Source organism: Lagenorhynchus albirostris, chromosome 2, assembly GCF_949774975.1.
Source record: "Lagenorhynchus albirostris chromosome 2, mLagAlb1.1, whole genome shotgun sequence".
Classification (NCBI taxonomy): domain Eukaryota; kingdom Metazoa; phylum Chordata; class Mammalia; order Artiodactyla; family Delphinidae; genus Lagenorhynchus; species Lagenorhynchus albirostris.
The window spans coordinates 81,640,376-81,666,955 of NC_083096.1; the positions used below are offsets into that span (position 1 = coordinate 81,640,376).

At 41.8% G+C, this 26,580-nt stretch overlaps 1 protein-coding gene across 4 annotated transcripts in view; it reads left to right on the top strand.

The window, feature by feature from the left end:
* The window catches only part of TBX15 (T-box transcription factor 15), a 102,525-nt gene that overhangs the window by 65,589 nt on the left and 10,356 nt on the right, over window positions 1-26,580 (top strand). For all 4 annotated transcript variants that reach the window (XM_060139218.1, XM_060139216.1, XM_060139219.1 and 1 more), the window contains exons 4-7: window positions 1,265-1,436; window positions 2,554-2,721; window positions 11,567-11,631; window positions 25,058-25,155. In XM_060139218.1, the coding sequence (XP_059995201.1) occupies window positions 1,265-1,436; window positions 2,554-2,721; window positions 11,567-11,631; window positions 25,058-25,155 (503 nt within the window). The remainder of the gene's footprint in view (window positions 1-1,264; window positions 1,437-2,553; window positions 2,722-11,566; window positions 11,632-25,057; window positions 25,156-26,580) is intronic.

Genomic DNA, 26,580 nt, shown 5'->3' on the forward strand with positions numbered 1-26,580 from the left:
CGAACTCACTTAACACTGAAAGTGATTAACATATTGAATGATTTGGTTTATGAAATACTAAGTGAGTTGAGATGATTTATTTTGGAAAATGGGAGGAGAAGTGGATTAGTACAGTACCTTCAATCATATATCTGAGGGATTATCCTGTGGATGATGGAGGGGAAGAATGGGAGAACTGGGTGAGACCTCAAGAAGAACATCTAGTTAAGGGGAATTTTTGTTCATTAAAATGGGTTGTGAACAAGTTTGTTAAATAACTTTCCTTCAAAGCCATTAAAAGCCAACATAGTCTCCATGTGCCTTACACATAGTTCTTGTCTGAAACAAGTTGTGGCTTAATTGATCTCCTGAGCTCTCAGTCAAATCAGTGAGTCATGGCTCATTTTTGAGATATTTCAGAACTTGGCCCTGAGCCCATGAATTTGGAGGTGAGAGGTGAATAGAGAAGACCATTACTTGTATCTTAGAGGGTGAGCTGGCTAAGAAAGAAGTGGTCTTGATGTAGGACTTAGGAGGGGAGATGCTCTTTTCTTTAAAAACATCCTCCATTTCAATGAAAATGGAGGTCTCTGCCTTAGTGCAGCCATTCCCAGAAACACTGCTAAGTCTTCCCACTTAGTGGGAAGACTTTGATTAACCTAGTCTCATTTCCAGTGACTTTGTGGGAAAGTAATGTGGAAGATGATGATGTTCAAAACTAGGTTTTCATTCAAATGCTTCTAAATTCAGACTCTTAGCTAGGAAATGGTTAACAAGTGAGAGGCTTGGAGGGTCTCTGCACATGGCTGTGTTTTATAGGACAATATGGAAGATGTTTTTAATAAGGAACCAAATCCTGAACAAGTGGCCAATGGATTATATGGTTTGCATTTGAAAGGTGAAAGGTTGCAGTAAAATACCTTTTCCATAGCTAAACACGTGGGTTCAGGATGCCTGTGTGCACACAGGGGTGCAAGGCAAGGAGAGGAAGAAGAAAGAAAAAGGACTGTGAGAATGTTTTCCTTGTGAGAGCTGCAGCTTTGATCATTAACTACACCACTTTCCTGCCCTCCCCCACCCATCTTGTTTTCCATTTCCATCTCTATTTCATATTCCCTGATTATCCACCCTTCTCTCTTTCTCCTCTGTATTCTCTGTTTAATCCATCCTACTCCATTCTTCTCATCTCTTTGTGTCTCCTCCCTCCTGTCCCTAATTGTTTCCTGGGCCTCTATTCCCTCTCTGCATCTGTGTCTGAGTTCTCCTCTCTCCCTCTCTGTCTCAGATATGTGTATCACAGCTCCAAGTGGATGGTGGCTGGCAATGCTGATTCCCCTGTGCCCCCAAGAGTTTATATACACCCTGATTCTCTAGCTTCTGGAGATACTTGGATGAGACAGGTGGTCAGTTTCGACAAACTCAAGCTGACCAACAATGAATTGGATGATCAAGGACATGTGAGTCAAATAATCCCATCTTCCTCTTCCTCCCTCTTCCCCCTCTTTTGCTCTAGAAATGACTAGCCCCAGGCTTTTTTCAAACATGTAAAATAAGAATATTTTTGAGATTCTTAAATTCATTTGAGATTTTGAGAATCTCAAATGAATCTTTGAGTCATTTTAAGTAAGTAAGCATAAAAGTTTTTTTTTCCTTTTGTGAAATTACGTTTATTACAAATCTAACATTTAGGAAACATCTGCCGTAAGTCAGGTTGTGTTTATCAGACAGAGCTCTTGTGCTCCAGGAACTCACAGTCAAGTCAGGAGAATTCAGCGACAGAAACAGAGGACACATTTTAAAATGGTGAATAAATCACAGTATTTAATAGAATAACTCACAGGGCAGTAAACTCAGGGAAACTGTTGGGGGACAGTTCTGGCTGATTGGTCAAGAAATTTATGAATTTATAAGAGAAGAATAGGTTGTAAGGCTTGCCAGGTATATTTGGTGCAACTGATGTTATTAATTTATTTTTGGCAGTAAAACACATACTGAATTTTCACTGAATGCCGGGATTCATACTGGATGATATGGGGAGATGAAAGAAGCTAAAACCATGGCTCCTATCTTTAGGGAAATGATAATTTTCCAAGGAAGAGAGAAGACGCATATACCCTTAACTCTGACATGACATAAGAGAATGTCCGTAAAATCAATAACAAAGTGCAAATAATAGCTTGTAGAATTTAAATACAGATGAACTCGTGCTGAAAATTTGAAGCAGGAGGGAACAACTGTCACATGGCAGAGGTTCTGAGACCTTTTAGTGGAGTGATGTCTGCTGGTACTGGAACCAATTCATTCAGTATTTATCCAATTAAAGCAAACATATTGCACTCACCACCTACGATTGGGATATTTGCTACATGGTTTCATGTGATGTGATGCTATCTGATCACTTAGTCCTTCCAGCCATGGGAAAGTACACTGATTTCCAGTTTCCCATACATCCCACCTCTAAACTGTGCTCTTCCTGTAACGCTTTTATCCTGTAATTTTGTTTGCATGAGAGCTAGAAAAGATGTAGGGACCTTAGAGACAACGCTGGAGTAATGTTTCCCCTTCTCATTTCAGATCATTCTTCACTCTATGCACAAATACCAGCCTCGGGTTCATGTGATTCGCAAGGATTTCAGCAGCGACCTTTCACCCACCAAAGCCGTTCCTGTTGGGGATGGAGTGAAAACATTCAACTTTCCTGAGACCGTGTTTACCACAGTCACAGCCTATCAGAACCAGCAGGTAAGAGGCTGCCTTGGAGAGTCTCCTGCTGCAGCCGCTTTTAAAGGAGTTTACTCATCCTTTTGTAAGAAGTGCTTAGTCCTTCTGCATGGCACTGAAATGCTGGAATGAGAGACACCAGGCTGGCGGCGCACACGCGGCACTGGTGATGACAAGGGGGTAATGCCTAGTAGCAGCTGTCAGAGTCTAGATTTAGATCAGAGGCAAGATCTTTGACCAGGAGGACCAAACCTCCTAAGTCATTTTCATGTCTCTCTGTACTTGTACCCGTGTTTCATGATCTCTACTACATCCTGGCAAATGTTCCTCATCACTTGAAATTCCTGAGGTTTGATTCATTCCTTCCCTCTTATCCTCTCCGTGGAGCCGTCCATCAGGCTACATCAAAGTCATCAAGCCTCTCAAACTCTGTCAGACCCACTGCTTCCATTTACACTTTCAGACTAAATTGGCCTCCATGTGCTCACCAGCCACACCCTAAGATGTGTATGTTTTTATGTTAGTAATATATTCATTCATTCCATTAATGTTTATTGAGAATTTACGATATTCTAAGCTTAGCAGATTAAGGCATTTCTCCCTAAGAAAAGAAGAGTTTTAGTTGAGTGAAAGACACATAAATACATAATGATAATACAGTGGAATAACTTAACAACAGAGATGTGGACACAGTTTTTTGTTTGTTTTTTTGTTTTGGTTTGGGGAATGAGGGAAGTTTTTGTGGAAGAACTGATGCTTTTTCTGACATTGAGACACTACTTAGACAGTGAGTGGGTGAGGGGAAGAGAGAGGCCAAGTCTGGAATTACTGTGGGCATTTCTAAACAATGTTCTTTTTCTGAGGAGGGTGACTGGTTGGATTCACAAGTGATCTCACTTTATGCAGTTCTCTGAAAGTTGTATGTGAATCTCATTTTTGTAAGTTAGATTGTATTTCCTATTTTGGTAAATTGTCTAATTCGTAGGATCCTGCAGTGAATTCTTTTCTAAAACAGTTTTTGCTTGTTTATTTAGTTTGAAAGTCTGCTTACTTTTATTTTGGGCCTGCTTGGAGCAAAGTGGACGTATACTCTCGTACTTAATACCTTTTATAATGGATACTGTGCTCTGACAAAGAAAGCAATGAGGAAAAACATTGATTTACTAAATATTTATCAAGGGCTTAGTATGTAACAGGCAGATGAAGGTGAGTGATACAATCTTTAGTTCATATACAGTAGAAAGAATTTTTCTATCTTTCATGGCACGTCCTGATAAAATTCCTTAGATGCTTTTTACCTTCAGGGGAATTTGATATACAACAACGCTTTAGTCCAATAAATGTTAAGTGCTCTACGGTTGCTGGGCTTTCTCAGCAGCTGTAAAGTGTTCCCAACTTTGGACTTTCCTTTTAGATGCCGCATTTGATCTAAAGTAGAAGAAGAGCTTTAGTTTGCCATGGACGCTATTTTAAAATTATTAAGCTCTCTCGAACTCTTCAGATAGTAAAATTGCAGAGACCATGGAGAGTCCTTACAGAAAACTTTAATAATCAAGATGTTTTAAGCTCTGATGCTAGACAGAGCAGCAATATAGACATGGCTTTTGAGCCACTGGAACTCTGGGATTAACTGTGTTACAGAAAAGGGGGAATAAAAGTCTAAGTTCTTTGGATTTTTTCCAAGACTACCCCAGCCGCCATTTTTATCATTACTTTCTCATGAAGACAGACAGATGTGGCAATAAATATGACTCTAGAACGTAGTTGGTAGAGCAAACTAGAACACTGATAAATGACCATTCTACTGCCTCACTGAGATCGGTTCTGGAGGCCAAGAAGGGTCAGTATAACCCAAGCTAAAACTAAAAACCTACAGCTCACTGTGAAGACCAAACATGGGTACCTGAAATCCCTTTCACTTCCTCTGCATTATTTCACAGTGTTCCTGCACCTGAGTACATTCTATTCATATAAATATTTTGTCTATATTTGGACTTGAGTGGGGCAGTGGTGGTTTGGTGGGGGTAGGATGCCATGACTAAGATCATGGGACTTGGTAGTAGGCATATCTAGTTTGGTTTCTGGCCTTTTCACTGGTGAATTGTGTGACCTTGAGCAAGTTTCTTAACCCCTTTCAACTTGTGTTTCCTGGTCTGAAAATGTCCTGGCCTCATAGAATTATAAGGACTAGACAAGGGAACCTGCATTAAGTCACTGACACAAACCTGGCATCAAATTGTCAGTAGTCAGCCTACATTGCTAAATACCTGCACCTGCACAGGCATGAAGGCTAGTGGGGAATAGAGGCAATTTTAAAGAATAAATTGCTTATTAAGAAGAAAGTAGATTCTTGGGAATTGGAGGAGCTACGTGGGCTCTCGAAGGTATTATATTCAATAGGTAACTACCTTGATCTCTCTGTTCTCATGTCACGTTAGTGAATTCATGATGTGCTGACATTCAAAATAGATGAGTCATTCTCAATTCTGCCCATTTTAAAATCTAGATAACAGCTTTTGCCTGTTTAACAAGCCTCCAGTCCCTGGGTAAATCAAGTGTGATTGTTTAACATTCCCTTTAGCTGCGTAGATATGATTTAATAGGATACAGTGCCTTCTAATAAAGCAAGCTAACCTCAGGTCTCTCCCCCAGGAATCTTGAGGTCTGCATCCTGTAAGTCAGATCTGTTACCCAACAATAATTTTCAGACTTGTCATGAAGATGCTGGGTAGCATAAACTGTTCTCTTTTGTGAGCTATATTCAGTGATTACTGTGTTTTTATTTCCTTCAACCTTCTAGATTGAGAACAAATACTATTTTAAAGCAAAGTTGTTTACTTCATTTTTTTTTTTTAAAGGGAAGGGTTAGGAAAGCTATGAGAAAGGAAAGAGAGAAGAGTCAGTGATAGATCCTCACTGCTCTCAGGAACTTGTTTGGAGGAGCACAAGTCAGGAAGGACAATGGAGGGAACGGAACTGAAATGAACTGTTGCCTAGCCTTCCTAAGGAAAGGCAGTGTCCTGTTCCACAGATAGCAATGGGTTAGGCATTTGGAGACCTGGGTTTTGGTCCTAAATTCTCCACTAGCTACCTGTGTCACTCTGAGCAAGCTATTTTCTCTTTCTGGGCTTCAGTTTGTTACTAAAATCTCATTTATTTTATGGAATAATGATGGCAGGAGATAATAGAGAGCTGTTAATTCTCTTTATCTGGTAGAATAAAAAATTGTAATGCCATTGTTGATCCTTCACATGTTGGAAGGGGAGGGGATTAGAATTGGCCTATGACATTTTGAAGCCCACAAACCACTAATGAGGAGGAAGGACCCTTCCATTTCCATAATTCTAAGATATTTATAGTCTATGCATAGTACTGACTACATGCTTGGAAAATGACTGAATAATTAGCCAGCATACCTCTACTACCAGTTTCCTTATGTATCCGTGGTTCTGCTTCCTTGGATATAAGTAGGAGTGAAGTGTGAAGAAAGAGTTTCTATTTTCATGAAATAGTTTATGCTTTTCTTTCCCCCTTTCCCATTCCTTCTCACCCTTGCTGACTGATGCATAGACTCCCAGGGCCGCTAGCATACTGAAGTTATTATTACTACTATTTGCTCTTGGAGTGCCAACTTGGCAGGCTTATCGCAGAGAGGAAAGTACACCATGCCCAGACTCTCATCATGGAGAACGAGGTGGTAGAAGTGGGAATAAAGGTGATCCTACACTTAATGCTTTTCCTTGGAAGAAGCTGACGCCCAATATGTCCTCATGGAATTAGCAGGAAATTTCCATTGCAGAGTCTTTGTCTTTTCTAAGGGAAAAAGACTGCTGAACCTTGATTTGTTTTTCTTTTTTCCAAACAGGAAACTAGATTTCAAAATGACACAGCCATGTTCTCCTCAGGTAATACAGTCTTATTTCTTGATGAGAATTGGCTACATGAACTACATAGGAAGTCTGAAACCACAGCCAGGGTTGTATAAGCAAATTCAATAGGATTTCTGAGCCACTCATTAGATCCTGAACTATTGAGCCAGTTTTGCTTTAACTTTCCAATCAAATTAGTGCAGAATTTTTTTTTATGTTGGCTTAAAATTTTTTTTATCCTGATGGAATGCTTTTCAAGCAATATGGTAAAAAAAAAATAAGAATAAGAGTGTTAATAAGGGAAGTCTCTTTGAGCCTTGGTCCTGTAAAATTATACTGAGAATATTCAGGTTTCATTTTCTTTGTAGGTTGTGCTGTTTCTGTCTGCACTGTGCATGGTGAGGTATACCTCATTTATTAACTGCCTCTATGTTACTAGGCAAAATAGTGAGGGAAAATGATTAAAATGAATGGTGGCAAGTCAGTAATTACCCCCTTATATCCCATAGTCTTCAATAACTCAAACTATACACATCAGTATAAGGTTATGGAAAGAAAATCAGGGAAGAAAAATGCTTCCACAGCCTCTGTATTTTCCATGTTGCCTCATTATCATCAGACCAAGTTTGAGCATGACTGCTGTGGCATAGCTTTAGCTACGATGGAAGTTACTAACAGACCTTGTTCTGACTGGAAAGACATTCAAGACTTTTGTCTGTAATGCCTACAGTGAAAGCAAATGGGATTGGGGGAGTTGTTTGATTTGTATCCTCTAAGGCTTGTGATGGCTTTGGGACTGGTGATTTCTGTTTCCCGCATCCTCATTCATTCATTTACTCCCTCACTCCATGCATTCACTGAACAAATATTCATTGAGCATGAATAGCATGTCATATTCGGTTCTGTTTCATAAAATGGTATATCAAATAGACAGGGTTCCTAGTTGTAGTCTAGGGGGAGAGACACATAGTAAATATGTAAACAACAAAATAAATGTATAATTACCAACTGGGTTAAGAGTAAAGATGGAATTAGAGAGGGTGTAGTTAAAGAGAGTGGCAGAAATATCCTATTTTGGAGGGATGGATCAAGGAAGATGCCTCTCAGGAGATAACATTTAGATTCAGACTTAGAATGAGGAGTCAGCTATATGAAGAGTACAGAAGAGAGCATTTCAGTCTGGAGGTAGAGTGCACGTGAGGAATCTGAGCAGGAAAAGAGCTTGGCACATGCCAGCACTGAGAGCAGCTCAGGTTGCCTGGAGCCTGGGGACCAGAGTCAGGGGAGGGTGGGTGGGGATGGAGAGATAGGCAGGGGTCAGGGCATGCTGGCCCCGCAAGGCCAGGCAAGGAGTTTGGATTGAATTCTGAGCATAGTGGTAGACACTGAAGGAATGACGTCGTCCAACTATGGTGCGTTAACCAAGATCGCTTTGGTTGCTGAATGAAGAGATTGGGCAGGGAAAAGAGTGGAAGAAGGGAGATCAGTTTGAAGAGTATTTAGAGTAGTTTAGTCAAAATATGACACTGACCTGGTCTAAGGTGATGAGGTGGAGATCGACCGCCATATTTGAGCCTAGTTGATAAATATAATTGAGGGGAGGGTTGAAAATTAACTATTCAAATGGGCCTCACCTCCTCCTCCAGACGGCCTCTAGATGTACGGTGCATGGGCAGGGGTGGAGGCAGTGAGGTTTCTGAGCCCTCACTGTGGTTGCTTGTGGACCCCTGTGCTGTTCTCTGGGCCTCACTGGCCTCTGCTGGGGTGGGGTCAGGTCTGGGCTGGTCCTGGGGTTCCTTGTGTTGATTTGTTTTACTGGCAGGAGACTGCTGACCTTGTGCTTTTGTGTTCTTGCCTCAGTTGGACCTCCTGGGCCTCCCTGAATGACTCAGCCTCACCTCAGTTCTCATCCAGGGCCTCTGTTTGACTCCTGTCTGGACTGTAGCACCTCTATGTCGGGGTCACCCTGCCTTCCCTGTCATGGCATGTGAGGACCTCTGAGTCCCTGACCCACTGCCGAAGGGCCATGGAAGGCTTGGGGATCCTAACTCAGGCCTCTTCCTACAGCACTTATACTGGTGCAGCCACCCCCATGTGTGTATGGAGGTGACCCTGCCCGTGTTCCTCTGAGTCTCCCCCACCGCCCTTGGATTTTGGTTTGAGTAGAAAGCTAAGGCACATGTAAGTCTAACTGATTGCTTCTCTTCTGTCTCTCTCCTCTCTTCTCATGTTCCACTGGAGTGGAAGGGGAGGATTTTTACTTCTTTTTCTACCTGATGAGAATTCACCTTATGCAACATCCTTGTCTCCTGTAGGACAGCAAGCTGTCATTTGCATCCCTTTCTATACTGAGTCTACCAGGAGTTTCTTGATATGGAAACCATGGGACTATTAGAAACTAAGGATTATTGAGGTTGTGAATACATTGATGTATTCCTCCAAAATACTCTCATTGTTACCCTTGCTATTTGTAGATATAGCCTAAGTTGTCAGCACAAGCATTAACTGGGATCAGAATTTGGTTTGGATAGCTAGAATTGCTCTCTTCTACCTATAAAGTATCTAAATGTCTGCAGGGTAGTAAAGGCTTTTCATGATGTGGCCTCAGGCCAGCATCTCAGCTTTCTTTCTCACTGCTTCTCTTCCTGTACCCTGTGCTCTGGTCAAATTGGAATCTTCAGTGTTTCTCAAAAATGCTTCATTCCTTCCCACTTCAATTCTATGGCTTACATAGGACCTTTTTTCTGAAATGCTTCCCTTGTTCCTTTCTCCCCTTTTTGCAGTTTTTATGAGAATCCTACGCATCCTTCCCAGCTTGGCTCACGTGCTTCCACTAAAGTGAAACCTCAGAGCCTTTCAGCTCGGAGCAATTACTGCTTCCTCTAAGCTCTTGGGGCACTTTACCTTTATTTCAAACCTTATCACTTTCTGTTTTACATTGTAATTATTAATATGTATGTCTTCTTTTTTCTCCTCAATTATAAATTTCTTGGGGGGGATGATACACAGCCGTATACTGACTGTCTGCCACGCTGTCACCTGTGCTACCTGTCACATTGCTTTGCACACAAAAGGCACTTGATAATAAATGAATAATGAGTAGCACGATCACACTCTTCATAAAGCGGTCCAAATCCCACAATAAAAGCTTTGAAACAAGTAGAGAGGTGTTGTGTTTCCTAACATTTGGTGTCATTTGTCTATTAAATCTCCATGCAGACTCCTTGGCCTGTGATACAGGGAGCTCTGGGGAACTGGTTTTCAACAATTTCTCCCAGGACCGTGAAATAGAAGGTCGTTATATTTACAGGGGTCTGTGCCCCCAAAACATAGCAGCACAATCATATATCAGAAACCCCTATCATAAAGGAGTCAGACAGGATAAGCCAACTTGAAGGAGAAAATAAAATATTATAACCCCAACTTGAAAAGAAAATATGGTGTGTGGTTTATTGCTGGGGGTTATGGAGGAAGAAAGAACTGATTTTAAGTCAACAACAGAAAAGCAGTGACAATCTTTAAACTCAATACAATATTCACAGGGCAGACGCTAGACCTTAGAAAGCCAACGCTTCAGGCTCCTGCTCTGGTCTATAAAATAGATGTAAAATTGCTTTTGCTTCATTATGAGTACTGCATTATTAGTGTGCCACTCTAGAGGCAAAGGACGTTTAGGGGGAAAAAAAACTTTGGTACTTTCAAGTCAGACTCTGTCAGAATCTCACATTGCGTTTTAAAGACCTTTAGAATGTGGCTTTAGGAAATTCCACTCTGACGAAGTGAGACAGAAGAGGGACTTGGAAAGATTTGCAACCCAAGAAACAACTTCAGCCATCCTAGTGATAAATTCTACAGTGATCAGAAATGGGAAGATGGTCTTGAAAATGAGATCCCCTTCTTTTCAGAATTACCTTCTACTGAGAGGGACTTTCCTCCTTTCCTGAGCTCCTTAACCCCCACCTCTAAGTCTCTATCGCTTGAATGTAGCGAGTCATTAACATCAGGTTCAGACAGAAGGTATCCAAATGCCTTCCATGACAAAGGCTAAAGGCGGAAACACAAGAGCGCAGATGGAATTCGTTGGTCAGGCCATTCTAGTCTGGAGGCGAGAGGGTAATATATACGGTTGCAGAGTGGGAGGGGACTAAGATAGGACGCAATAGAGAGGGACTCTTGCACTGAGTGGAGGTCGAACCAGATGTCTACTAAGGACCCATCCAACCCAGGTCATACAACTGTTTGCACTGGATTTGCTTAGCCTTATGAAGCTGCTTCTTTGTTTCTTCTGATTGGCTTGTGGGACTTGGAGACTGGGTGAGTTGCACTGTGTCCTGCCCCATCCCGTCCCACAGTTGTAGATTTTTCTTTGGATGCAACCTTGACAAATGTCCAGCTACTTTTTTGTGTCTTTTACGAGACCATTTTAGGTCATCAAATGAACAACCCCTAGCGGCAAGAAAGGCACAACTTAAGTGAAATGGGAAACGCAGTCAACTATTTGGTTCTTTCAGGCTGAGGCATGTTGTCTGGTGACCTGATCGCACCTGATTGGATTGACTGAACCCATTCATTCGTTCTTCACTCACTTGCTCACTCATTCATTTACTCATTCATTCAACAAGCATGTTTCAACTGTCTCCTGTGTGTCATGCACTATGGATCTGACCACTGTCCCATTTTCCATTTTGATACCTTTGTTTGTCTGGGCAAGTGATTTAATCACCATTTTGGGGCAAGGATGGTGAGCAGAAGAGAGCTTACAGAGTCGCACACTGGGAAAACCTTGGTTTTTAGGGAGATGTGGGTCAGATGGGTCAGACGTCTGTGTGCCAGGACCAAGTCCTGTATCAACTTCAATCTAAATCTCACACTAAGAGGAAACTAAATAAAAACAACAGCTGTTGTTAACAGAGTGATTTTTATTAACGTTCTAGGAGCAACCAAAAAAGAAGTCCGTTAATATAAATACAATTCATGCTTTTTTTGTTTGTTTTCAGATCACCAGATTAAAAATTGACAGAAACCCTTTTGCTAAAGGATTCAGAGATTCTGGAAGAAACAGGTGAGCAAAGTGGGCAAGAGACTCACTGACCTTTCTTTTCTATATGACATTCTTTTTTTCCAAGCCCCATTGGTGGCTTCTGGCTCTGGTTTTTTGGAGAACGTTTGCATGCTAGGCAACTGTGCTGCCGCAGGCAAAGAGAAATGGGTAGTTGATCCAAGAATCAAAAAGCTGCCCCCCAAAGGTCGAACTCTCCAAATTCTTTGTTAACACACTGTAAATCATCAGATTGAATCCCTCATGGTGTTTTTCTCCCTGCATCGTACTTGGTAATTTAGTCACTTAAAACAAATTTGACAGTGATTTATTGTCATTAAAAGATTGCAACTTTTTCTGATAAGTGTCTATAGGTGGCTACAGCAACTATAGTAATATCGCCTTTATTTTTCATTATCAGGAAAAAAGGAATTGTGGACAAATAAAATTTTTCAGAAAAGTATTCCCTGTAAGAGCTAAAACTTCGTTTAAAAATTGACCATTTTTCTCCTAGGAAATATTTCCAAACTCTACTAGATGTTTTCTGCTTTAGTAAAGAGAGTTTATAGAACGCTCTTTCTTGATGACCCAGCATCATCATTATGATTAGGTTGTTATACTGTGGAACTCTTAGGAATTGGTGACGTTTGTAGGACTATCTGTGCCTGTTGTAAATAGCCTTAGGGAGTGTGGTATTTTTCTGGTTAACTCTGCTTCTGTCTAAATCCTTCCTGTCTCATTCTTCATATATAAAATTAAAATCTGTTATTCACAGAGAGTTAGGAGAGAGCTGAAATTGGCAGGGAAAGCAGATACATCGAAGATTATTCAATCAGAAAATTTCATTTTATATGAACTATACTGAAACAGCAAATATGACACATGTGTCCTGTAAGTGTGTAGACCTTGCAATAACTATTTACTTTAATGTTCAGACATTTTCCTAATTTGGGGGCCTTTTTTTTACATCTGAATGACACAGTTTGTCAGGATTTATCTTTGCTATTTTCTCTTCAAGAGTTTTCAGATAAACTATCTAATATTATATTTAGAATCACCTCGTGAACTGTGTAGCACATTATATTAGAACCTAGTTTATGCTAAAAATCAGATGTGTGTAGTGATCATTTTCTTTACAAAATGAATTATGAAAGCACTTTTTATGAAACTTTTATCATATTTAAAATACACTTAGATTTCTTTAAAATTTTATTTTCCTCAGAATTTTTTAAGGTCACATCTATTAAGTAAAATTCACTTGAACTTCTGGTTTGAAGATGACAAAATTGAGTAATATTTTCTAGGTCAAGCAACTGGTTAGTTGTATAGCCTCAGGCATATGGACTCCAGGCTGAATGCTTTCCAGTTAATGACTCTTTGTTTAAAATAAGAGGCCTTTGTTTTCAAAATTTAGCCAATGAAGAAGCCAATACTTATTCCTTCCATTTCAGATAGACAGTCCTCTTCCTCCCAATTAGTTTCTATTCCATGTCCAGGTCACAAAACATGCCTGTGAGCCATTTCCTGTTGCCTCCTTTTCAGGGCTCTGCCTTCTGGGCTTATCGAGGAACTTGTTAGTGATAAGGAGCTCAAATAGAAGCTGGCCTTTCATAAAGAAGCCTCTAGGGTGTTTAAGATCTTTAGCTTGGGGTCCACGCATGCATTTCAGGAGTTCTGTGAGTTCCCAGATATTGAAAGGAAACGTGTGTGTGGATGAGCCGTGTGCATTTTTCTGGGGAGAGGTTTACAGCTTTCTTCAAATTTTCAAAAATGTCTATGACCAAAAGTTAAGAATTTCCACTCTAGACATCACCATCTGTCTCCAGAGACCAACCCTACTGACTTTAGTTATCCAACTACTTTCTTTTTCTTTCCTTCTGCATCTCCAGTGGCATTTAGTATTTGTTTATTTTATTCTTGGCACTCCAAAGACTGCTTTCTTTTTGTCTCTTTTTTCTTTGCTTTGTCATCCCATTGGATTCCTTGTTTTTCAGAGGCATGACTTAGAACAGAAAATTGGAATAGAGTGGCTGTATTGACCAGCATTAGAGCTTGCGCTGGGAATTGGAGCCACGCTTTAATCTTGAGATTAAGACCTTGTGTCTTGAAGCATTTGTCTCTGGTTAGGAAATTGTGATGACAGCTCGGTTAAAGTCCCAAGGTTCTTCTGTCCTCTCACTGGGCTAGAAAGGACCTTGACACATCATTTGGCCCTGGCCTGTGTCTGCCTTAAGGCTGGTGAATATCTTACTGCTCAGGACAGACAGTTACTTGCCTGTCCTGCCTGGTGGGCTGCTCTTCTTTGTAAGAACTCCAGGAAAGCAAAACTATGCATCTTCATTAGCCCATGTCAGTGCCTTATTTATTTATTTCTGATCGCATGGAAATTCTTCATTATGTCCTATTAAATCTGCAGGCTGTTTTAAGTAATATCAGTAATTATAGAAGTTATTTGTGATTGAACACTTACTGTGTTCCAGACCTCTTACTTACATTCTTTCTAATCTTTAAAGCAATCTGCATTTTACAAATGAGGAAACAGGCTCCGAGAGTTTAAGCAGCTTTCCTAGTGTCACACAGTAAATTGAAGAAGGGATGAAAACCCAAGTCCATCTGATGTCAGAGTCTGTGCACTTTGTGCTTTATCATGCTAACAGTTTAAACTTGACTTATTTTATGTTCAACAGATATCGAGAATAGAGCTCTTTCTCTAACCCCCCTTCATCCACTTAAAGATCCTACTCAAGTAGCCAGGACCTTCTCTTTTCCATGTAAATCAACCTATATTCTCTGTCTGTGTAGACTCTTCCCCATGACTGTGTCATTTACTTCCTATATCCCAAAAAAGGGTTCCATAGTCAAGGACAGGAAGTCAGGCTGAACGTCCCTAGCAGGTGAAACTGTGATATGAGGAGACTGAAGTCACCTGTGTCATGAAGGAACAAGGATGAATTAGGGAAGGTAGAAGCCATTTTCATCCTCCAGCACTCTGGGAAGCTAGACTAAAATCAACTTGTTGGGACAAGTATTGAAGCCCTTACATTTTCTCTTTAAAAAGCTCCAAATTACCTGATAATCACACTTTAACTCTCACTAGCTGCCTGAAGGATGAGGGCAAGAATTATTAATGCCAGTTTGCAGATGCGAAAATTGATGGCTGAGGATATAGGGGATTATTTATAAATCTTTGGGAACAGGTGGCCTGTGCCAAAACCAGAATCCAGTTAGTTCACCGCCTTCCCAGCAGTGCCCACCAGTGCCCCATCGCTGGCCCTGCTTGTGCTAACACAGTGCTTCTCATCAATCTGTGATTTTCCCCATGCATTTTAGACATCAAATGACTCGTACAGACGAGCATGGTTTGATGAGTTGCATAGAAATGTACCCCAAACATACGGATTACATTTCCTTGAAAAACACATGAGCTTAAAAATTAGGGGGGAAAGTGCTTGGCCAATATTTTTTGGTTTTGTAGAACACAAAACATTTGTGGAATACTTTGGAGTTACAGAAATTGCCAAACCTCAAACCAAAACACGTTCAGGTTTGTCGATCTCAATCCATGCCAGTGCGATCCCGAGGCCCCAGAAGGGAGTGTGAGAGGAAAGCTGGGGAGGACACAGCCGCCCACGGCACTCTCTTGAAATGCCTCTCATGAGTCTCTCTCATCCTGCAAGCCTCTCACTGCAGGGCAATCAGAAGCTGGCTGGGTTCACAACAGTGCCCTCTGAGTGTCGAGAAGAACTTGAGGCAGCTGTGGCCAGGACACTTAGTCCCCATTCTTATTTGAATGAAAAGAGATATCCATGAGAAGTATTCCTGGCTTCTAGCCCCGTCACTTTCTCCTTCCCCTCAGTGGGAACCAAGGTGACTGATGTGACTGCTGAGTCTGGAACTCTTTAGGACCCGCTTGTCTGCAGAAAGTGTACCATCTGGGCTCTTCCCACTGTGTGGTAAGCCCAGCAGAGGAGGCCTGCAGCTCTGGGAAGTCAGCTTATTTCAGGGAGTTCTAGCTCACTCCTTCAGCCTTCACACCTATGTTATAGGTGTGACACTTTTTATCAATAATAAAACTGGTATTTTGGTCTCTACTACATCAGTCTCCTAGGTCTTTCTTGGAACTTTATTCTGAGTTCAAATGAGGACAAGGGATGATATCCATTGGGCCATGCAGAACCCCAACAGGAGTCCTAGTGAGTTCACTGTGTCAGCTCTGTGATATCACCGTCATCGGAGCCCATCATAGTTCCTCCTGATTCTTTAAGAAATGTCATTCTCACGCTGCAGTGTGAGAAGTTCACCACCCTTCAGCCTTTACTTATGGAGCTGTTACTTTTCATTCCCATGTAATTGTGTCCCTCATTAGAAGTCTCCACCAAAGTGTGTGTGTGTGTGTGTGTGTGTGTGTGTGTGTGTGTTCATGTTATGGAGAAGAGTAGTAGACATATGGTTCTTTTGGAGTGGAAACACTGACAGATTTTGCTTCCAGGCATTGTCTCTGCAATGGGAGGGAAATTGTTTATGTCTAAATTGTTCTTCCTTCTAGACTTCTCAGAAATTATGTGGCCCAAATATAGTTTTGGGTGAAAGGGTCAATATATATTTACCTTTAACAGGCCTAGCCCCATGGTGCGATATCCAGCATTACCTGTGGGAGATTCCTCCTATAAGGAGGAGACAGTAACACCTTCTTGTTCCTGGGGGAAAATAGATTCCCTCGGCCTGACAATAAGTTTTGTCTTGTGGTCTGTGTTCCTGGGTTCTGTCTGGCCCCTGCTAGAATGAAGACCTTTGAAGAAAGAACTCTACCTTTTTCAGCTTCCTGTTCTTAGATTTCTTTTCCTGTAGTGCCAGGTATATAAAGTAAAATAATAATCATTCATTTAGTTACAAAACATTGAACAGAGTTGACAAGTGGCAGAGAAGTTAAAAACCAGGACCTCGGGAGTGAGAAAGCCTTACCCCAACTAAGGGTGAGTCAGGTAGAGAAAGAGTGGGGAGCTAGTTTTAGATACTAACTGAGAAAGGAAGAAAGAGTGAATCTATAAATAGTCTTTGTTCGAAAGATTAAGGGCAATTTTGATTCAAATCTGAGATGGACTGCTGCTGGAAGACACTGATTTAGCTTAACTGTAGATTAGACATGCACACCCTTCGGGCCATCTCAGCTGGCTCTGCACAGTGGGTGCATGTCTGTGCTGCCTGGCTCCCTGGAGAAGGAAGACACCCAGCAAGTTCCAGAGGCATGAGCCTCAGGAAAGAAGGGCTCGCAGAGGATGAGCCCAAGCAGAGTGAGGTTTGGTTGAGAAAGGTCACTCAGTAGCAAACTGAGAGGTCAAATTACATCTTTGGTGATGGCCACCCCAATGGTTCAGTTCTTTACAAAGAGAAGACGAAGGGCGTGAGGCTGAAGAGAAGCAGTCGTCTCTGCACTGAGTCTCATCGTTGAGAAGCAGCCTTGGGATGTCTATTTGTCCACGTGCCCGGGGAGCCCACTGTGCTCAGCTAGAGGGAGAATTGCCACTGCAGAGACCTTGCACTTGAAAGGGGATAGACAGAGGAGCATAAGGAAAGAAGACTCTGTGGGTCTCAGCCCACATCTAAAGTGAAAACTTTGTCCCTGTGAGGAGCGGCTGCCAAGATTTTACCGAAAGCCCGAGTAAGCTTGGGAACTTTTATATAATTCCCAGCGGCTTCCTCCGAAGCAAACACATACATAACGAGGGGAGGATTCAAGTTATGACCTGTCAAGTGGAGTGAAGGTTCTATGAACTTGTTTTAGAGGTGCCGTGGACTCTGTGACCCCGGGTTCTCCTCTGTCAGCAACCTTCATCCTGTCTTGACCTTGGGATTTACCTGTACTTCCAGCTTCCATAGTATCTAAAACAACTGCAAGGGGGATTGTCCCAGGTGACATGGTTTCCTCCAGATGCTCCTTACTGGCCTGGTGCTCCAGGAGCCACTGCTGTGGCTGCATGACAGTTCCCCCTTGGAGTGGCCCTTCTGTAGTCCAGGGAGTTGCTGCAGCTTTTTTGGAGGGTGTCTTTGTCTCTGTGGAGTTCTCCCCTGGAGGCTTGAACAAGGACACTCAAGTTCCACAAGGCAGGGACTGTCAGAAAGGGCCAGTGGCAGGCCCTGTATTATGGGGAGGTTGGTTTACATGGGAAAGTAGTTTTAATAGGTTGCCCCTCACTAAAAAAACAATAGAGCCTGCAGCTTGAAGTGTAGGAGGCACTGAGTCTGAGCTAATTCTCAGAGTGTTTCCAGCAAGCACTGCTGTTTGCTGGGAATGTGGCTGGTGACAGTCTTTCCAGTGCCTAGTGTCCCTTACATGTGTCGGGGGATGGTGATCTAAAAATGGAGCCATTCGTGCATCACAGGAATGGATGTATTTACTTGCTGGAAGAGGATGCTTAACGAGACTAAGACTTAACCCAAAGGAAGGACTCTCTACTGGTTGTGGGGAAAGTATTTGGGAGTAAAGATTTGTTTGTGATGCCTCCTCTTAAGCAGCTGCTGTCCCAAGGCCATGTTCACAGAGTGAAGAGCCACCTCCTTGGCACGATGGGAACTCCTGTCAAGGTCCAGCCCCTCCTCACAACACCCAACAAAGACAAGTATGCAGACAGAAAGAGGACTGTGAGATGAGGAATTAGAGTGCTGAAAGTTAACAGGAGGGAAGAGGAAAAAAGATTAGCCCCAGGGCCAGATCATCCTTGCTTAGATCCAAAAGAAACAACTTTTCTCTGGGAGTCAAGGTACAGGGTGGGTCTCTAGTATAAATCTGTTGGTAGATTTCTCTAGTATAACTAAGTGTCTCAAATCTTGTCTACACCCTTATCTAGCTATTAAGCTGAACATACAAAATTTCCTTAGTTGTAGGTCAAAAATAGGAAGATATTAGCAATTTCATATAGTTCAACCTTGTAAATTTATTTCTAGGCATCAAATCATATGTATACAAATAATAGTAAGAATCATGTCATTTAGTATCTGTGGTCCAAGTTTTCTATTTTTACCTCTGAGTTGATCGGTATCGGTAAAGCGTTTCCCATTTACTGACGGTAAGACTGAGTACAGTGAGGTATTACCTTTTAGAATTTGCAAAGCCAGCCAGTGACAACATCCAGAGAATGAGGTCTCACTCCTCTGATAGGCATAGCTTGCCCTTGTCCACCTCCATTTCCCACTCACTCCTGAAGGCAAGCTTAGAGCCAAGGAGCTGACCACTCGCTTTCCTTCAACCAGCACAACTTTCCAACTATCTCTCTCACTTTCAATTTCTATATTTTCATTTGTTCTCCCTAGAGCCATTGGCTGTATTTTTCCAGCCAATCTCATCCTGCTCATTCCTGGCAGTCTCACTAGCCCCTGTAGACTGTGTATACTCTTGTTATCCCTGGCATGGGTGCTATTCGGCAGATCTATGGAAGTAATCAGTGCTGGACTCCCCTGCAGGCCTTGCCGCATCTGCAGTTCAAGGTAGCTGGCTCCATACTGGACTCCGGCAGCAGCATCCTGCCAGACTCCTCCTATTCATCCAGGCATTAGTTGTTTTTCATGTCCCCTGGCTTACGGTCTTTCAACCAGTATTTAACATTTTTCTCTGCCTTGTTATTTGTTCTCCCTCCTCTGTCATGAATCTTTTCCACCATTGTCCTCTTGGCCATGTGGGTTTGCCAGAGAAAGTTGGCAGTTGTTTTATTATCTATGGCTCTTGCCCAGGGATGGTGTCATCTAACAGATAGACGTCTGTTTAATGGCTAACATATTGGAATCTGAAATATCTGCAAGATAATGAGGCCTAAAGAGGCTTGAGGGACACGTTTTTTTTGTTTTTAGAGGAGAGAATGAGAAATGAAATTAGGTAACGTAGAGGTCCTTCCACATTCAATCCAGAGCCAGGGGGCTGACACAGCTTTGAATCCCAGTGAAGGAAAAGTGTTTTCTCGTGTTACAGATCACAATCTGAGCAGATGGCGGGATTTCTTTTACTTGAGTTAGACCAATGGTCCTCACGCTTTCATTGTATTTTCTCTCTTGCTTTGAAATATTTTGTCTTTAATCAATATGTATTTATTAAGTTACAATTAGGAGGGGATAATATCATTATCCCCATTTTACAGGTAGGGAGACTTTAGGCGTGAAAGGGTTATACAACTAGGCAACACTGCACTAGTAAGCGGCAGGGTTGCAGTTGGAACCCAGGCAGTCTGGCTCCTGACCTTGTGCTCTTAACCACTATGCTAATCTGCCCCTTGTGTGATTTAGTATTACTGAGTTAAAGTGAGACCATGCCAGTCAAATGCAAAGAAACTTAATGTTTTAGGCAGCCTGCTTTGTGTTATCAAGGATTTTTATCGTCCTTCTTGAGGCAGCGAAAACTCCTTATGGACCACCATCGCTACCTATTCAGACTCCAAGTGGGGACAGGGTTCCCAAGTTGGGAATCACTGGGCAGGGAACAATTTTAACTCAACTCCAGTCATCTGTCCATTGGACACGTGTTCGTCCAAACCATTGTAAAGCACATAGTGACATCCAGTTCATCAGGTAGATAGATTTATTGTACATCTAAAGCCAAGTTTTGAATTGATGGCTCTTTTGCCAGTTTGCAGACCTCCACTGGGAGGTCTTTAAGAATATCTCTGGACAGTAAAAACCCTGAGGAATCTAAAGATAGGAGCGAATTCCAGATCCAGTGAAGGAGAGGGATGTGTGGAAGGTTTGACCTAACCTCAGTGGACCAACGACAGTCTAAGGAAAAGGATTAGAAAGTTGACACATGGTGATTAGATTTGAAAGAACAGTATATTCTGGTTTTGTGTCTTTTCAAATGTTGGAACAGGAGGAGAAAGAATAGGAGTTCAGGGGCATAGTATCGCCCATGGGATAAAATCCAAGCGCCTCACATGGAATAAATACCCATGGTGTCCGCCTGCCTCCCCCCACCCTCGGCCCCCATCTCACACCTGGAGCTCCAGTCACCCTGAACTATTTTCAGTTCCTAGAACATGCCTTCTCTTCCATACCTCCACGTCTTTGCATATACTATTAACTCTACTAAGAAAGCTCTTTCTGCCTCTTGTCTGTGTGGAAAACTACTGAGTGCCCTGTAACATTAACCTTAAACAACTGGCCTTTTATGGAATCCCCCTTGAGTTTTCCAGGTATATTCAGTACATCTTGCTCAGTGCCTCATGGCATTGTCTACACATCTCCAGTGTAGCATCTATCACACAGTTCAGAAATTAGTCGTTTACATGTTGTTATCTTTTTGTTGAGCAGGATTCTCCTTAAGGGTAAACACCCTGTGTCTTTTTTGCCTTTATATCTCTTGAACCTAGCACATAATTGTTTTCCTGATTGGATAACCCCTTTTTGACTTCAAGACCCCATCTCAGTAGACTTCCCTTAGTCCTTGACTGTCTTCTATTGAGAGATAACCAGTGATCTTACCAATCCCTAGCGTAGGTTCCTGTTGTTAACGGTATCACCAGCAAAGAGAGTCAGATGTCAGAATTACAAAGAAAATAAATGAAAGAAACATAAAAAATAATTTTCTATCTCAAGAGAAATAAAAAGCAGAAACTATGCATTGGTGTGTTACCTAACAGGTTCATGAATGTAGTTGTAACTGTTATAATTATCGTATGTTTGCTGAACTTCAAAAGGATGGTCCCAGCTTTTTTTTTTTTTTTTTTTTTTTTTGAATGAGAAGGTTGGAAGAATATTTCTTTGCACTTTGGCTATTTTTCCAAATCAGTTGATCTCGAGGCATCATCAATTTGCAAAAGACCTCTTTGGCTTGCTTCCTCTCCTTCCTTTTCTCTCTCCTCTTCAGTACATTCTGTTGGTTTGGCCAGTGAGCAGACTGAAAAGTCTAAAGAGAAGAGACCTGGAAATCAGAGAGGTGATTACAGCCAAATGACTTAACAAAGGGGGTTTGGATATGGTCTCTGTTGTCACTGGAGCAAACAGGGAAAAGTAAGCAAGAGGGGGACACTTGCCAATTTGATCATCTTTGATTGGAAGCTTAAGAGATGACATCAGGTCTCTGGTGTTCAGCAGACCCGGAGAGGCCCACCATGTGGAATATGTTAATGACATGTGGTTACCTAACACCACTTTTTTTTATCTGTTAGACAATGAATTCACTTTTAAGAACCTTGAAATAAAGTTTTATAAAACTGGGATACAGTGATGATGAATAAGTAAACAACGTGTTGCTCAGTATAAACTTTGAATAGACATCCAAGTGGCTGAAGATGTCAACAGGTGGTTGGCAAGGATTCTTATAAGAGAAGATGAGAGTATAAATGACTGTCCTCTGCTAGGGAACTCAGACTCTGTTGAAGGTCAGAAATTCCATGACCAGAAAAGAAGAAACCAAAGGAAAACTGAAACCTCTCTGGGACCTGAGTCAAGAAAGGCACAAACAGCTATACGTAGAAGCAATTCCCAAGTCACCAGTTCTAGAGGACTCTCTCTGTCTTCAGATTCTTGATTTGATATCAAGTTGTTTTCCTAAGATTTAGGCTTAGAAAAAATGATTGCTGGTTAAAGTTCAGGAAATTGTGACTCAGTAATAAAAATAGTAATAAATATTAAATAAATAAAACTAGTAATACAAATAATTCCTTGACTTATTAATTTAATGCCTATCAATTGAAGCCTTGTCAGGTAATAGGCATTGTGCTAAGTACTGGGAGGTGGAAAACCTGGTGGAGAGTGAATTAGCTAATACTTGTCTTGCTGTGTCACTTCACCAAATCCTGATAAATAGAATTAGTACTACTGAACAATTAGATCTATCCAAGGAAGCTTAATGGAGTTTGAGGACAAATAAGATGTGGCATATAGTAAACAAATAGGATTAATTCCCTAAAAAAGAGATCCACCCTGAATATATACATAGATTCAGTAAGGTCCAGGCTGAATCTATGACAGACAGATCCACAACAGATTAGTAAAGTGTGGTAAGGAATGTGTGGACTTAGCCATTAGATTTTGGTAGTCATCTCCCTCACCCAACTTCGTCACCAAAAAGACCCTTCTTGTGAAGACACCTGGACTGGATGGACCATGGGTGTGTCCATATGTGGTGTGTCACACATTGTGTTCTTAACAGTTAAGGAAGGTCTTCCTGATGAGGATGTGGAAAGTGTTTGGCACTCTTACCATTTACCCATTGGTAATGGAACCAGAGGGAAATAGTTACCTCAGATACTTCAGCACAAGGTCAAAGAAAACTTTCTAACAGATCTGTCCCCAAACGAAATATTTTCCTTGGGAAATACTCAAACAGAGGCTGGATAACTCTCCATCTAAGATGGTATCATTAGATTTGGAGAAACGGTCGCTATCCTATACAGCATTGACTACTTAAATAAAATTATTAATACCTTTGCCATAGTCTTTTTGCCTGTTATGAAAATAAAATCAACGTTGATTTTTTATTCCCTTAATAAATATAACATTGGAAGTATATCGGTGTATTATAGCTACCTCACAGTCTTCTATCACTTTATTATGAAATGAGAAAGGACTGTTCTTTGTCCTTGAGCTAATATTCTGTCCTCATCCTTGGTACATGTTGCTGGAAAGAATGGAATAGGAGGTGGAACAATAGAGACCTTGCCATTTGCAGTGAGCCTCCTGTGCCATTAAAGGGAATCCTAAGATGTTCTGGTGAGCCCCCAACATTCCAAAACAGGGCAGTAAGAGCTAAGCCTGGCCTATCTATTTTTTATATCCATCAAGGCTCAGCATGGCTTTATCTGCCTATCCCCTTATTATTCTGAGCTCCCTAATTGCCTGGACTCTTTCTTCCCACAAGTAGTTTCATGTACTGCATTCAGCGTTAATGCAGGGTGACTATGTGGAAATGTCTTCTATTCCTACTTTTAACAGATTAACAGCTAATAAACACCATGCAACACCCTCTCCTCTCAACCTCTTCTAAAAATACAGAGTTTAATTTGCCAACATTGGTGTATTTAAAGCCTCCAAGATTCCAGGGGAGACTTTAGAAAGTTAACTGTGCAAGTAAGGCCAGTTCAGAGAGGAAATTTTCCAACACAAAGAGCCAATCAGTGTATCAGCAGCTCATCACAGAAGAACCTCAGGGGACCTTATAGTCATTTATAAGGAAGGGCTATTTGTTCTCACTTAAAGTAAAGCTTCTCACTTTATTCTTGCTGTGCCAGACTGAGGAGAATGCTGGAAATGTATTACCTAGGGAGAAGAACAGGCAGCATAAGTTTCATCTCAAGAGGGAAAGCTTGTCTTTTCCAGGAAGGGACACCATGTTACTTTCCAGCAACTTTGCAATGAAAGGACTTATGCCACCTACTCTTCTCCACCCTCCTTCTCCTACCTTCCTCTACCCTAACTTCCCCTCTTTCCACTTAGCTAGAAGTGAAGCAGTTAGTTTTAAAGAGGAGGCAATAATCAGAAGCTGTGTTCAAAGCTTCAAACAAGGCACCAGCCAATATTCTGTTTTGAGGATACCGAGTATCAGCAAGAATATGTCTAAGATAATCCAGATAGCCTGGATAATTATGTTAAAACAATGTTCGTCAACATCTCATATATATACATATATATGATAGAGAGAATTTATTGAAGGATAAATTAGGCAGTGTGCACATAGTTCAATTAATGGGATTTCTAGTGTCAATGAAACAGAAGCCTTAAAGTAATACATGGGTAAAATACGGGATGTTTCCTAAAGTCCCAAGTACATGACTCTCGAAGACCAGTTTGGTTATTATATTACGAAATACAGATAAACATTTGCAGAAATGTATTGGTCTTTTTGTTTGAGGTCTAGTTTCTGGGACCAAACCCTCTTTGTGCCCTCAGGTGGGTATTTCTTGTTGCAGCAGAAACTCAAGTATATTTGAGTGCTTACCTCTCCTATTCCTATTACGGTGCTTGTCTCTGTTTAAGAGGATTTAAGAAGCCTTTCAAGGCGCAGCAATATGACAGTTTCATGGACTCCACATACCCGGTGGTGGAGTTGACTCCGGGACGGGCTGTGTCAATGTGTTGTGGTAATGACGATCACATCATCCTGTGCTAGAGAAATGGTCAGTGCTACCCTCTGCTCAACTCTATTCATGCTACCAGTGACCTTGACCTTTAACACACTTAACATTTTTTTTCAAGCCGACCAAACCTTCTCTGAAGAAAGGTTGGAGTGAAATTCCGTCATAGCTCTGACTTGCTTGCAGATAATCTGAATTGGGTTAATTTCTTCTTTCTCTTGCAATCCAGCGGCATCTGTACCTGTGCTCTTCCAGACTGATTTACCCTGGTGGTGGTATCTCTCAGTGCCTGTGCATATACCGCTTCTCAGACAAACCACTTCAGGATTTTTTTTTTAAAAGTCCATGCATTTCTTGGGATTATTTACAACTTCCTTTGCTGGCTTTTCTCTGTGTAGAACCGGACTGGAAGCCATCATGGAGACTTATGCATTCTGGAGGCCCCCTGTGCGCACGCTCACCTTTGAAGATTTCACCACCATGCAGAAGCAGCAAGGTAAAGCCCTGGGCAAGCCCTCTGCTTAGAGGCAGCGCTGGGGAGGGAATGGGAGCCGACCTGAATATAGCACATCTGGCCCCAAGCCAAGCCACGAGTTACACCGACTCTCCTGGAATGAAGAGAACTAGGTAGCTCCGTAAATAACCAAGGCATCACCACTTGTGCAAATAAGCAGGTTTCAGAGGCAGTGTTTCACCTGGCACCCCAGATTCTCTCTCCCTTCCCAAAAGCAAGGTTACGTAATGGTGGTGCAATGATTATTTCTGTCACTAAGCGTTCATGTAGCCCTTGGGATTTGGAGATCTTCATAATAATTTCATTTATTACTCATGGCAGCCTCATCGGTTTTCTTATTCTAGTTTGTAGATGAGAAACAACGTAGCTCCCAACAATGGGGATAAGTCGCTCAGGTCTGACAGTGGGGAGGGAGCTGCCGCAAGCCCCTCTGAATCTTGTAACTTGTGCTCTCTCCTTTTTTGCTGACGTGGAGCCACACCCATCTCAAGGGCATGGGCGAAGTGGACTTTTTCCTTCCATCGCTTTGTGCTTTTCATCCAGTTTCTAATCTCCCTTCTCTTGCAGCTCAGGTTGGGAAGCCTGTGGCCGTGTGTACAGATGGCTCATGGGCGGATTTCAACTCCTTTTCTCAGTCTAACCACTGGCTCTCCCAAGGCGCAGCACCCATGCACCTGGGTACCCAGGTGAAAGCTTCCCAAAATGTCAGACACTTTGTGAGTTTTCCTCTCCACCCTCCTCTTGCCCCAAAGTGACAGGGATCAAAATTACAGATGGAGCTCCTTCTGTTCTGTCAAATGATTGCCATTAATAGAGTCCTAGTTTTTGAATTTGGGGCTTTGTGGTGTAGGAGCCCCTTCTGGGACTTGATAACACATTATAGTATATTCCCTTCTCAGGGAGGTTCTAGCAGTTTGCACACTAAATTAGATTTTGTAACCTAAATTACTGAACTCCCTCAGGTTTTAAGATGGAGATGGTGATTAAAAGCCGTGGCTCTGGAGTGAGGCAACTTGGGTTAGGCTCTTATCACTGTTCTTGCCTAGCTTGGTGACCTTGGCCAGGTCCCTCATCCTTTCTGACATTTAGTTTTCTCATCTGTATAGTGGGAGGATATAATAAAATTCTTGTGAGGATTAAATGAGATAATGCATTTAAAAACACAGTAAGCCCTCAGTACATGCTAACTGTCATTGTCATCATCAACATCATCACTGTCTTCATTCCCCTCATGTAACTGAGAAGAAAATGCACCAGGGACAGGAAATATTGCTGTTCTGATGAATAATTATTCAAAACATGATTAGACCATACATCTTCACAGGGATCCGGGGAGGCAAGTGATCCAGAATTTCCATCTCTTTTTTTAATAAGTGGAGGAGAAATGGAAGCCCTTCGTATGAAGCG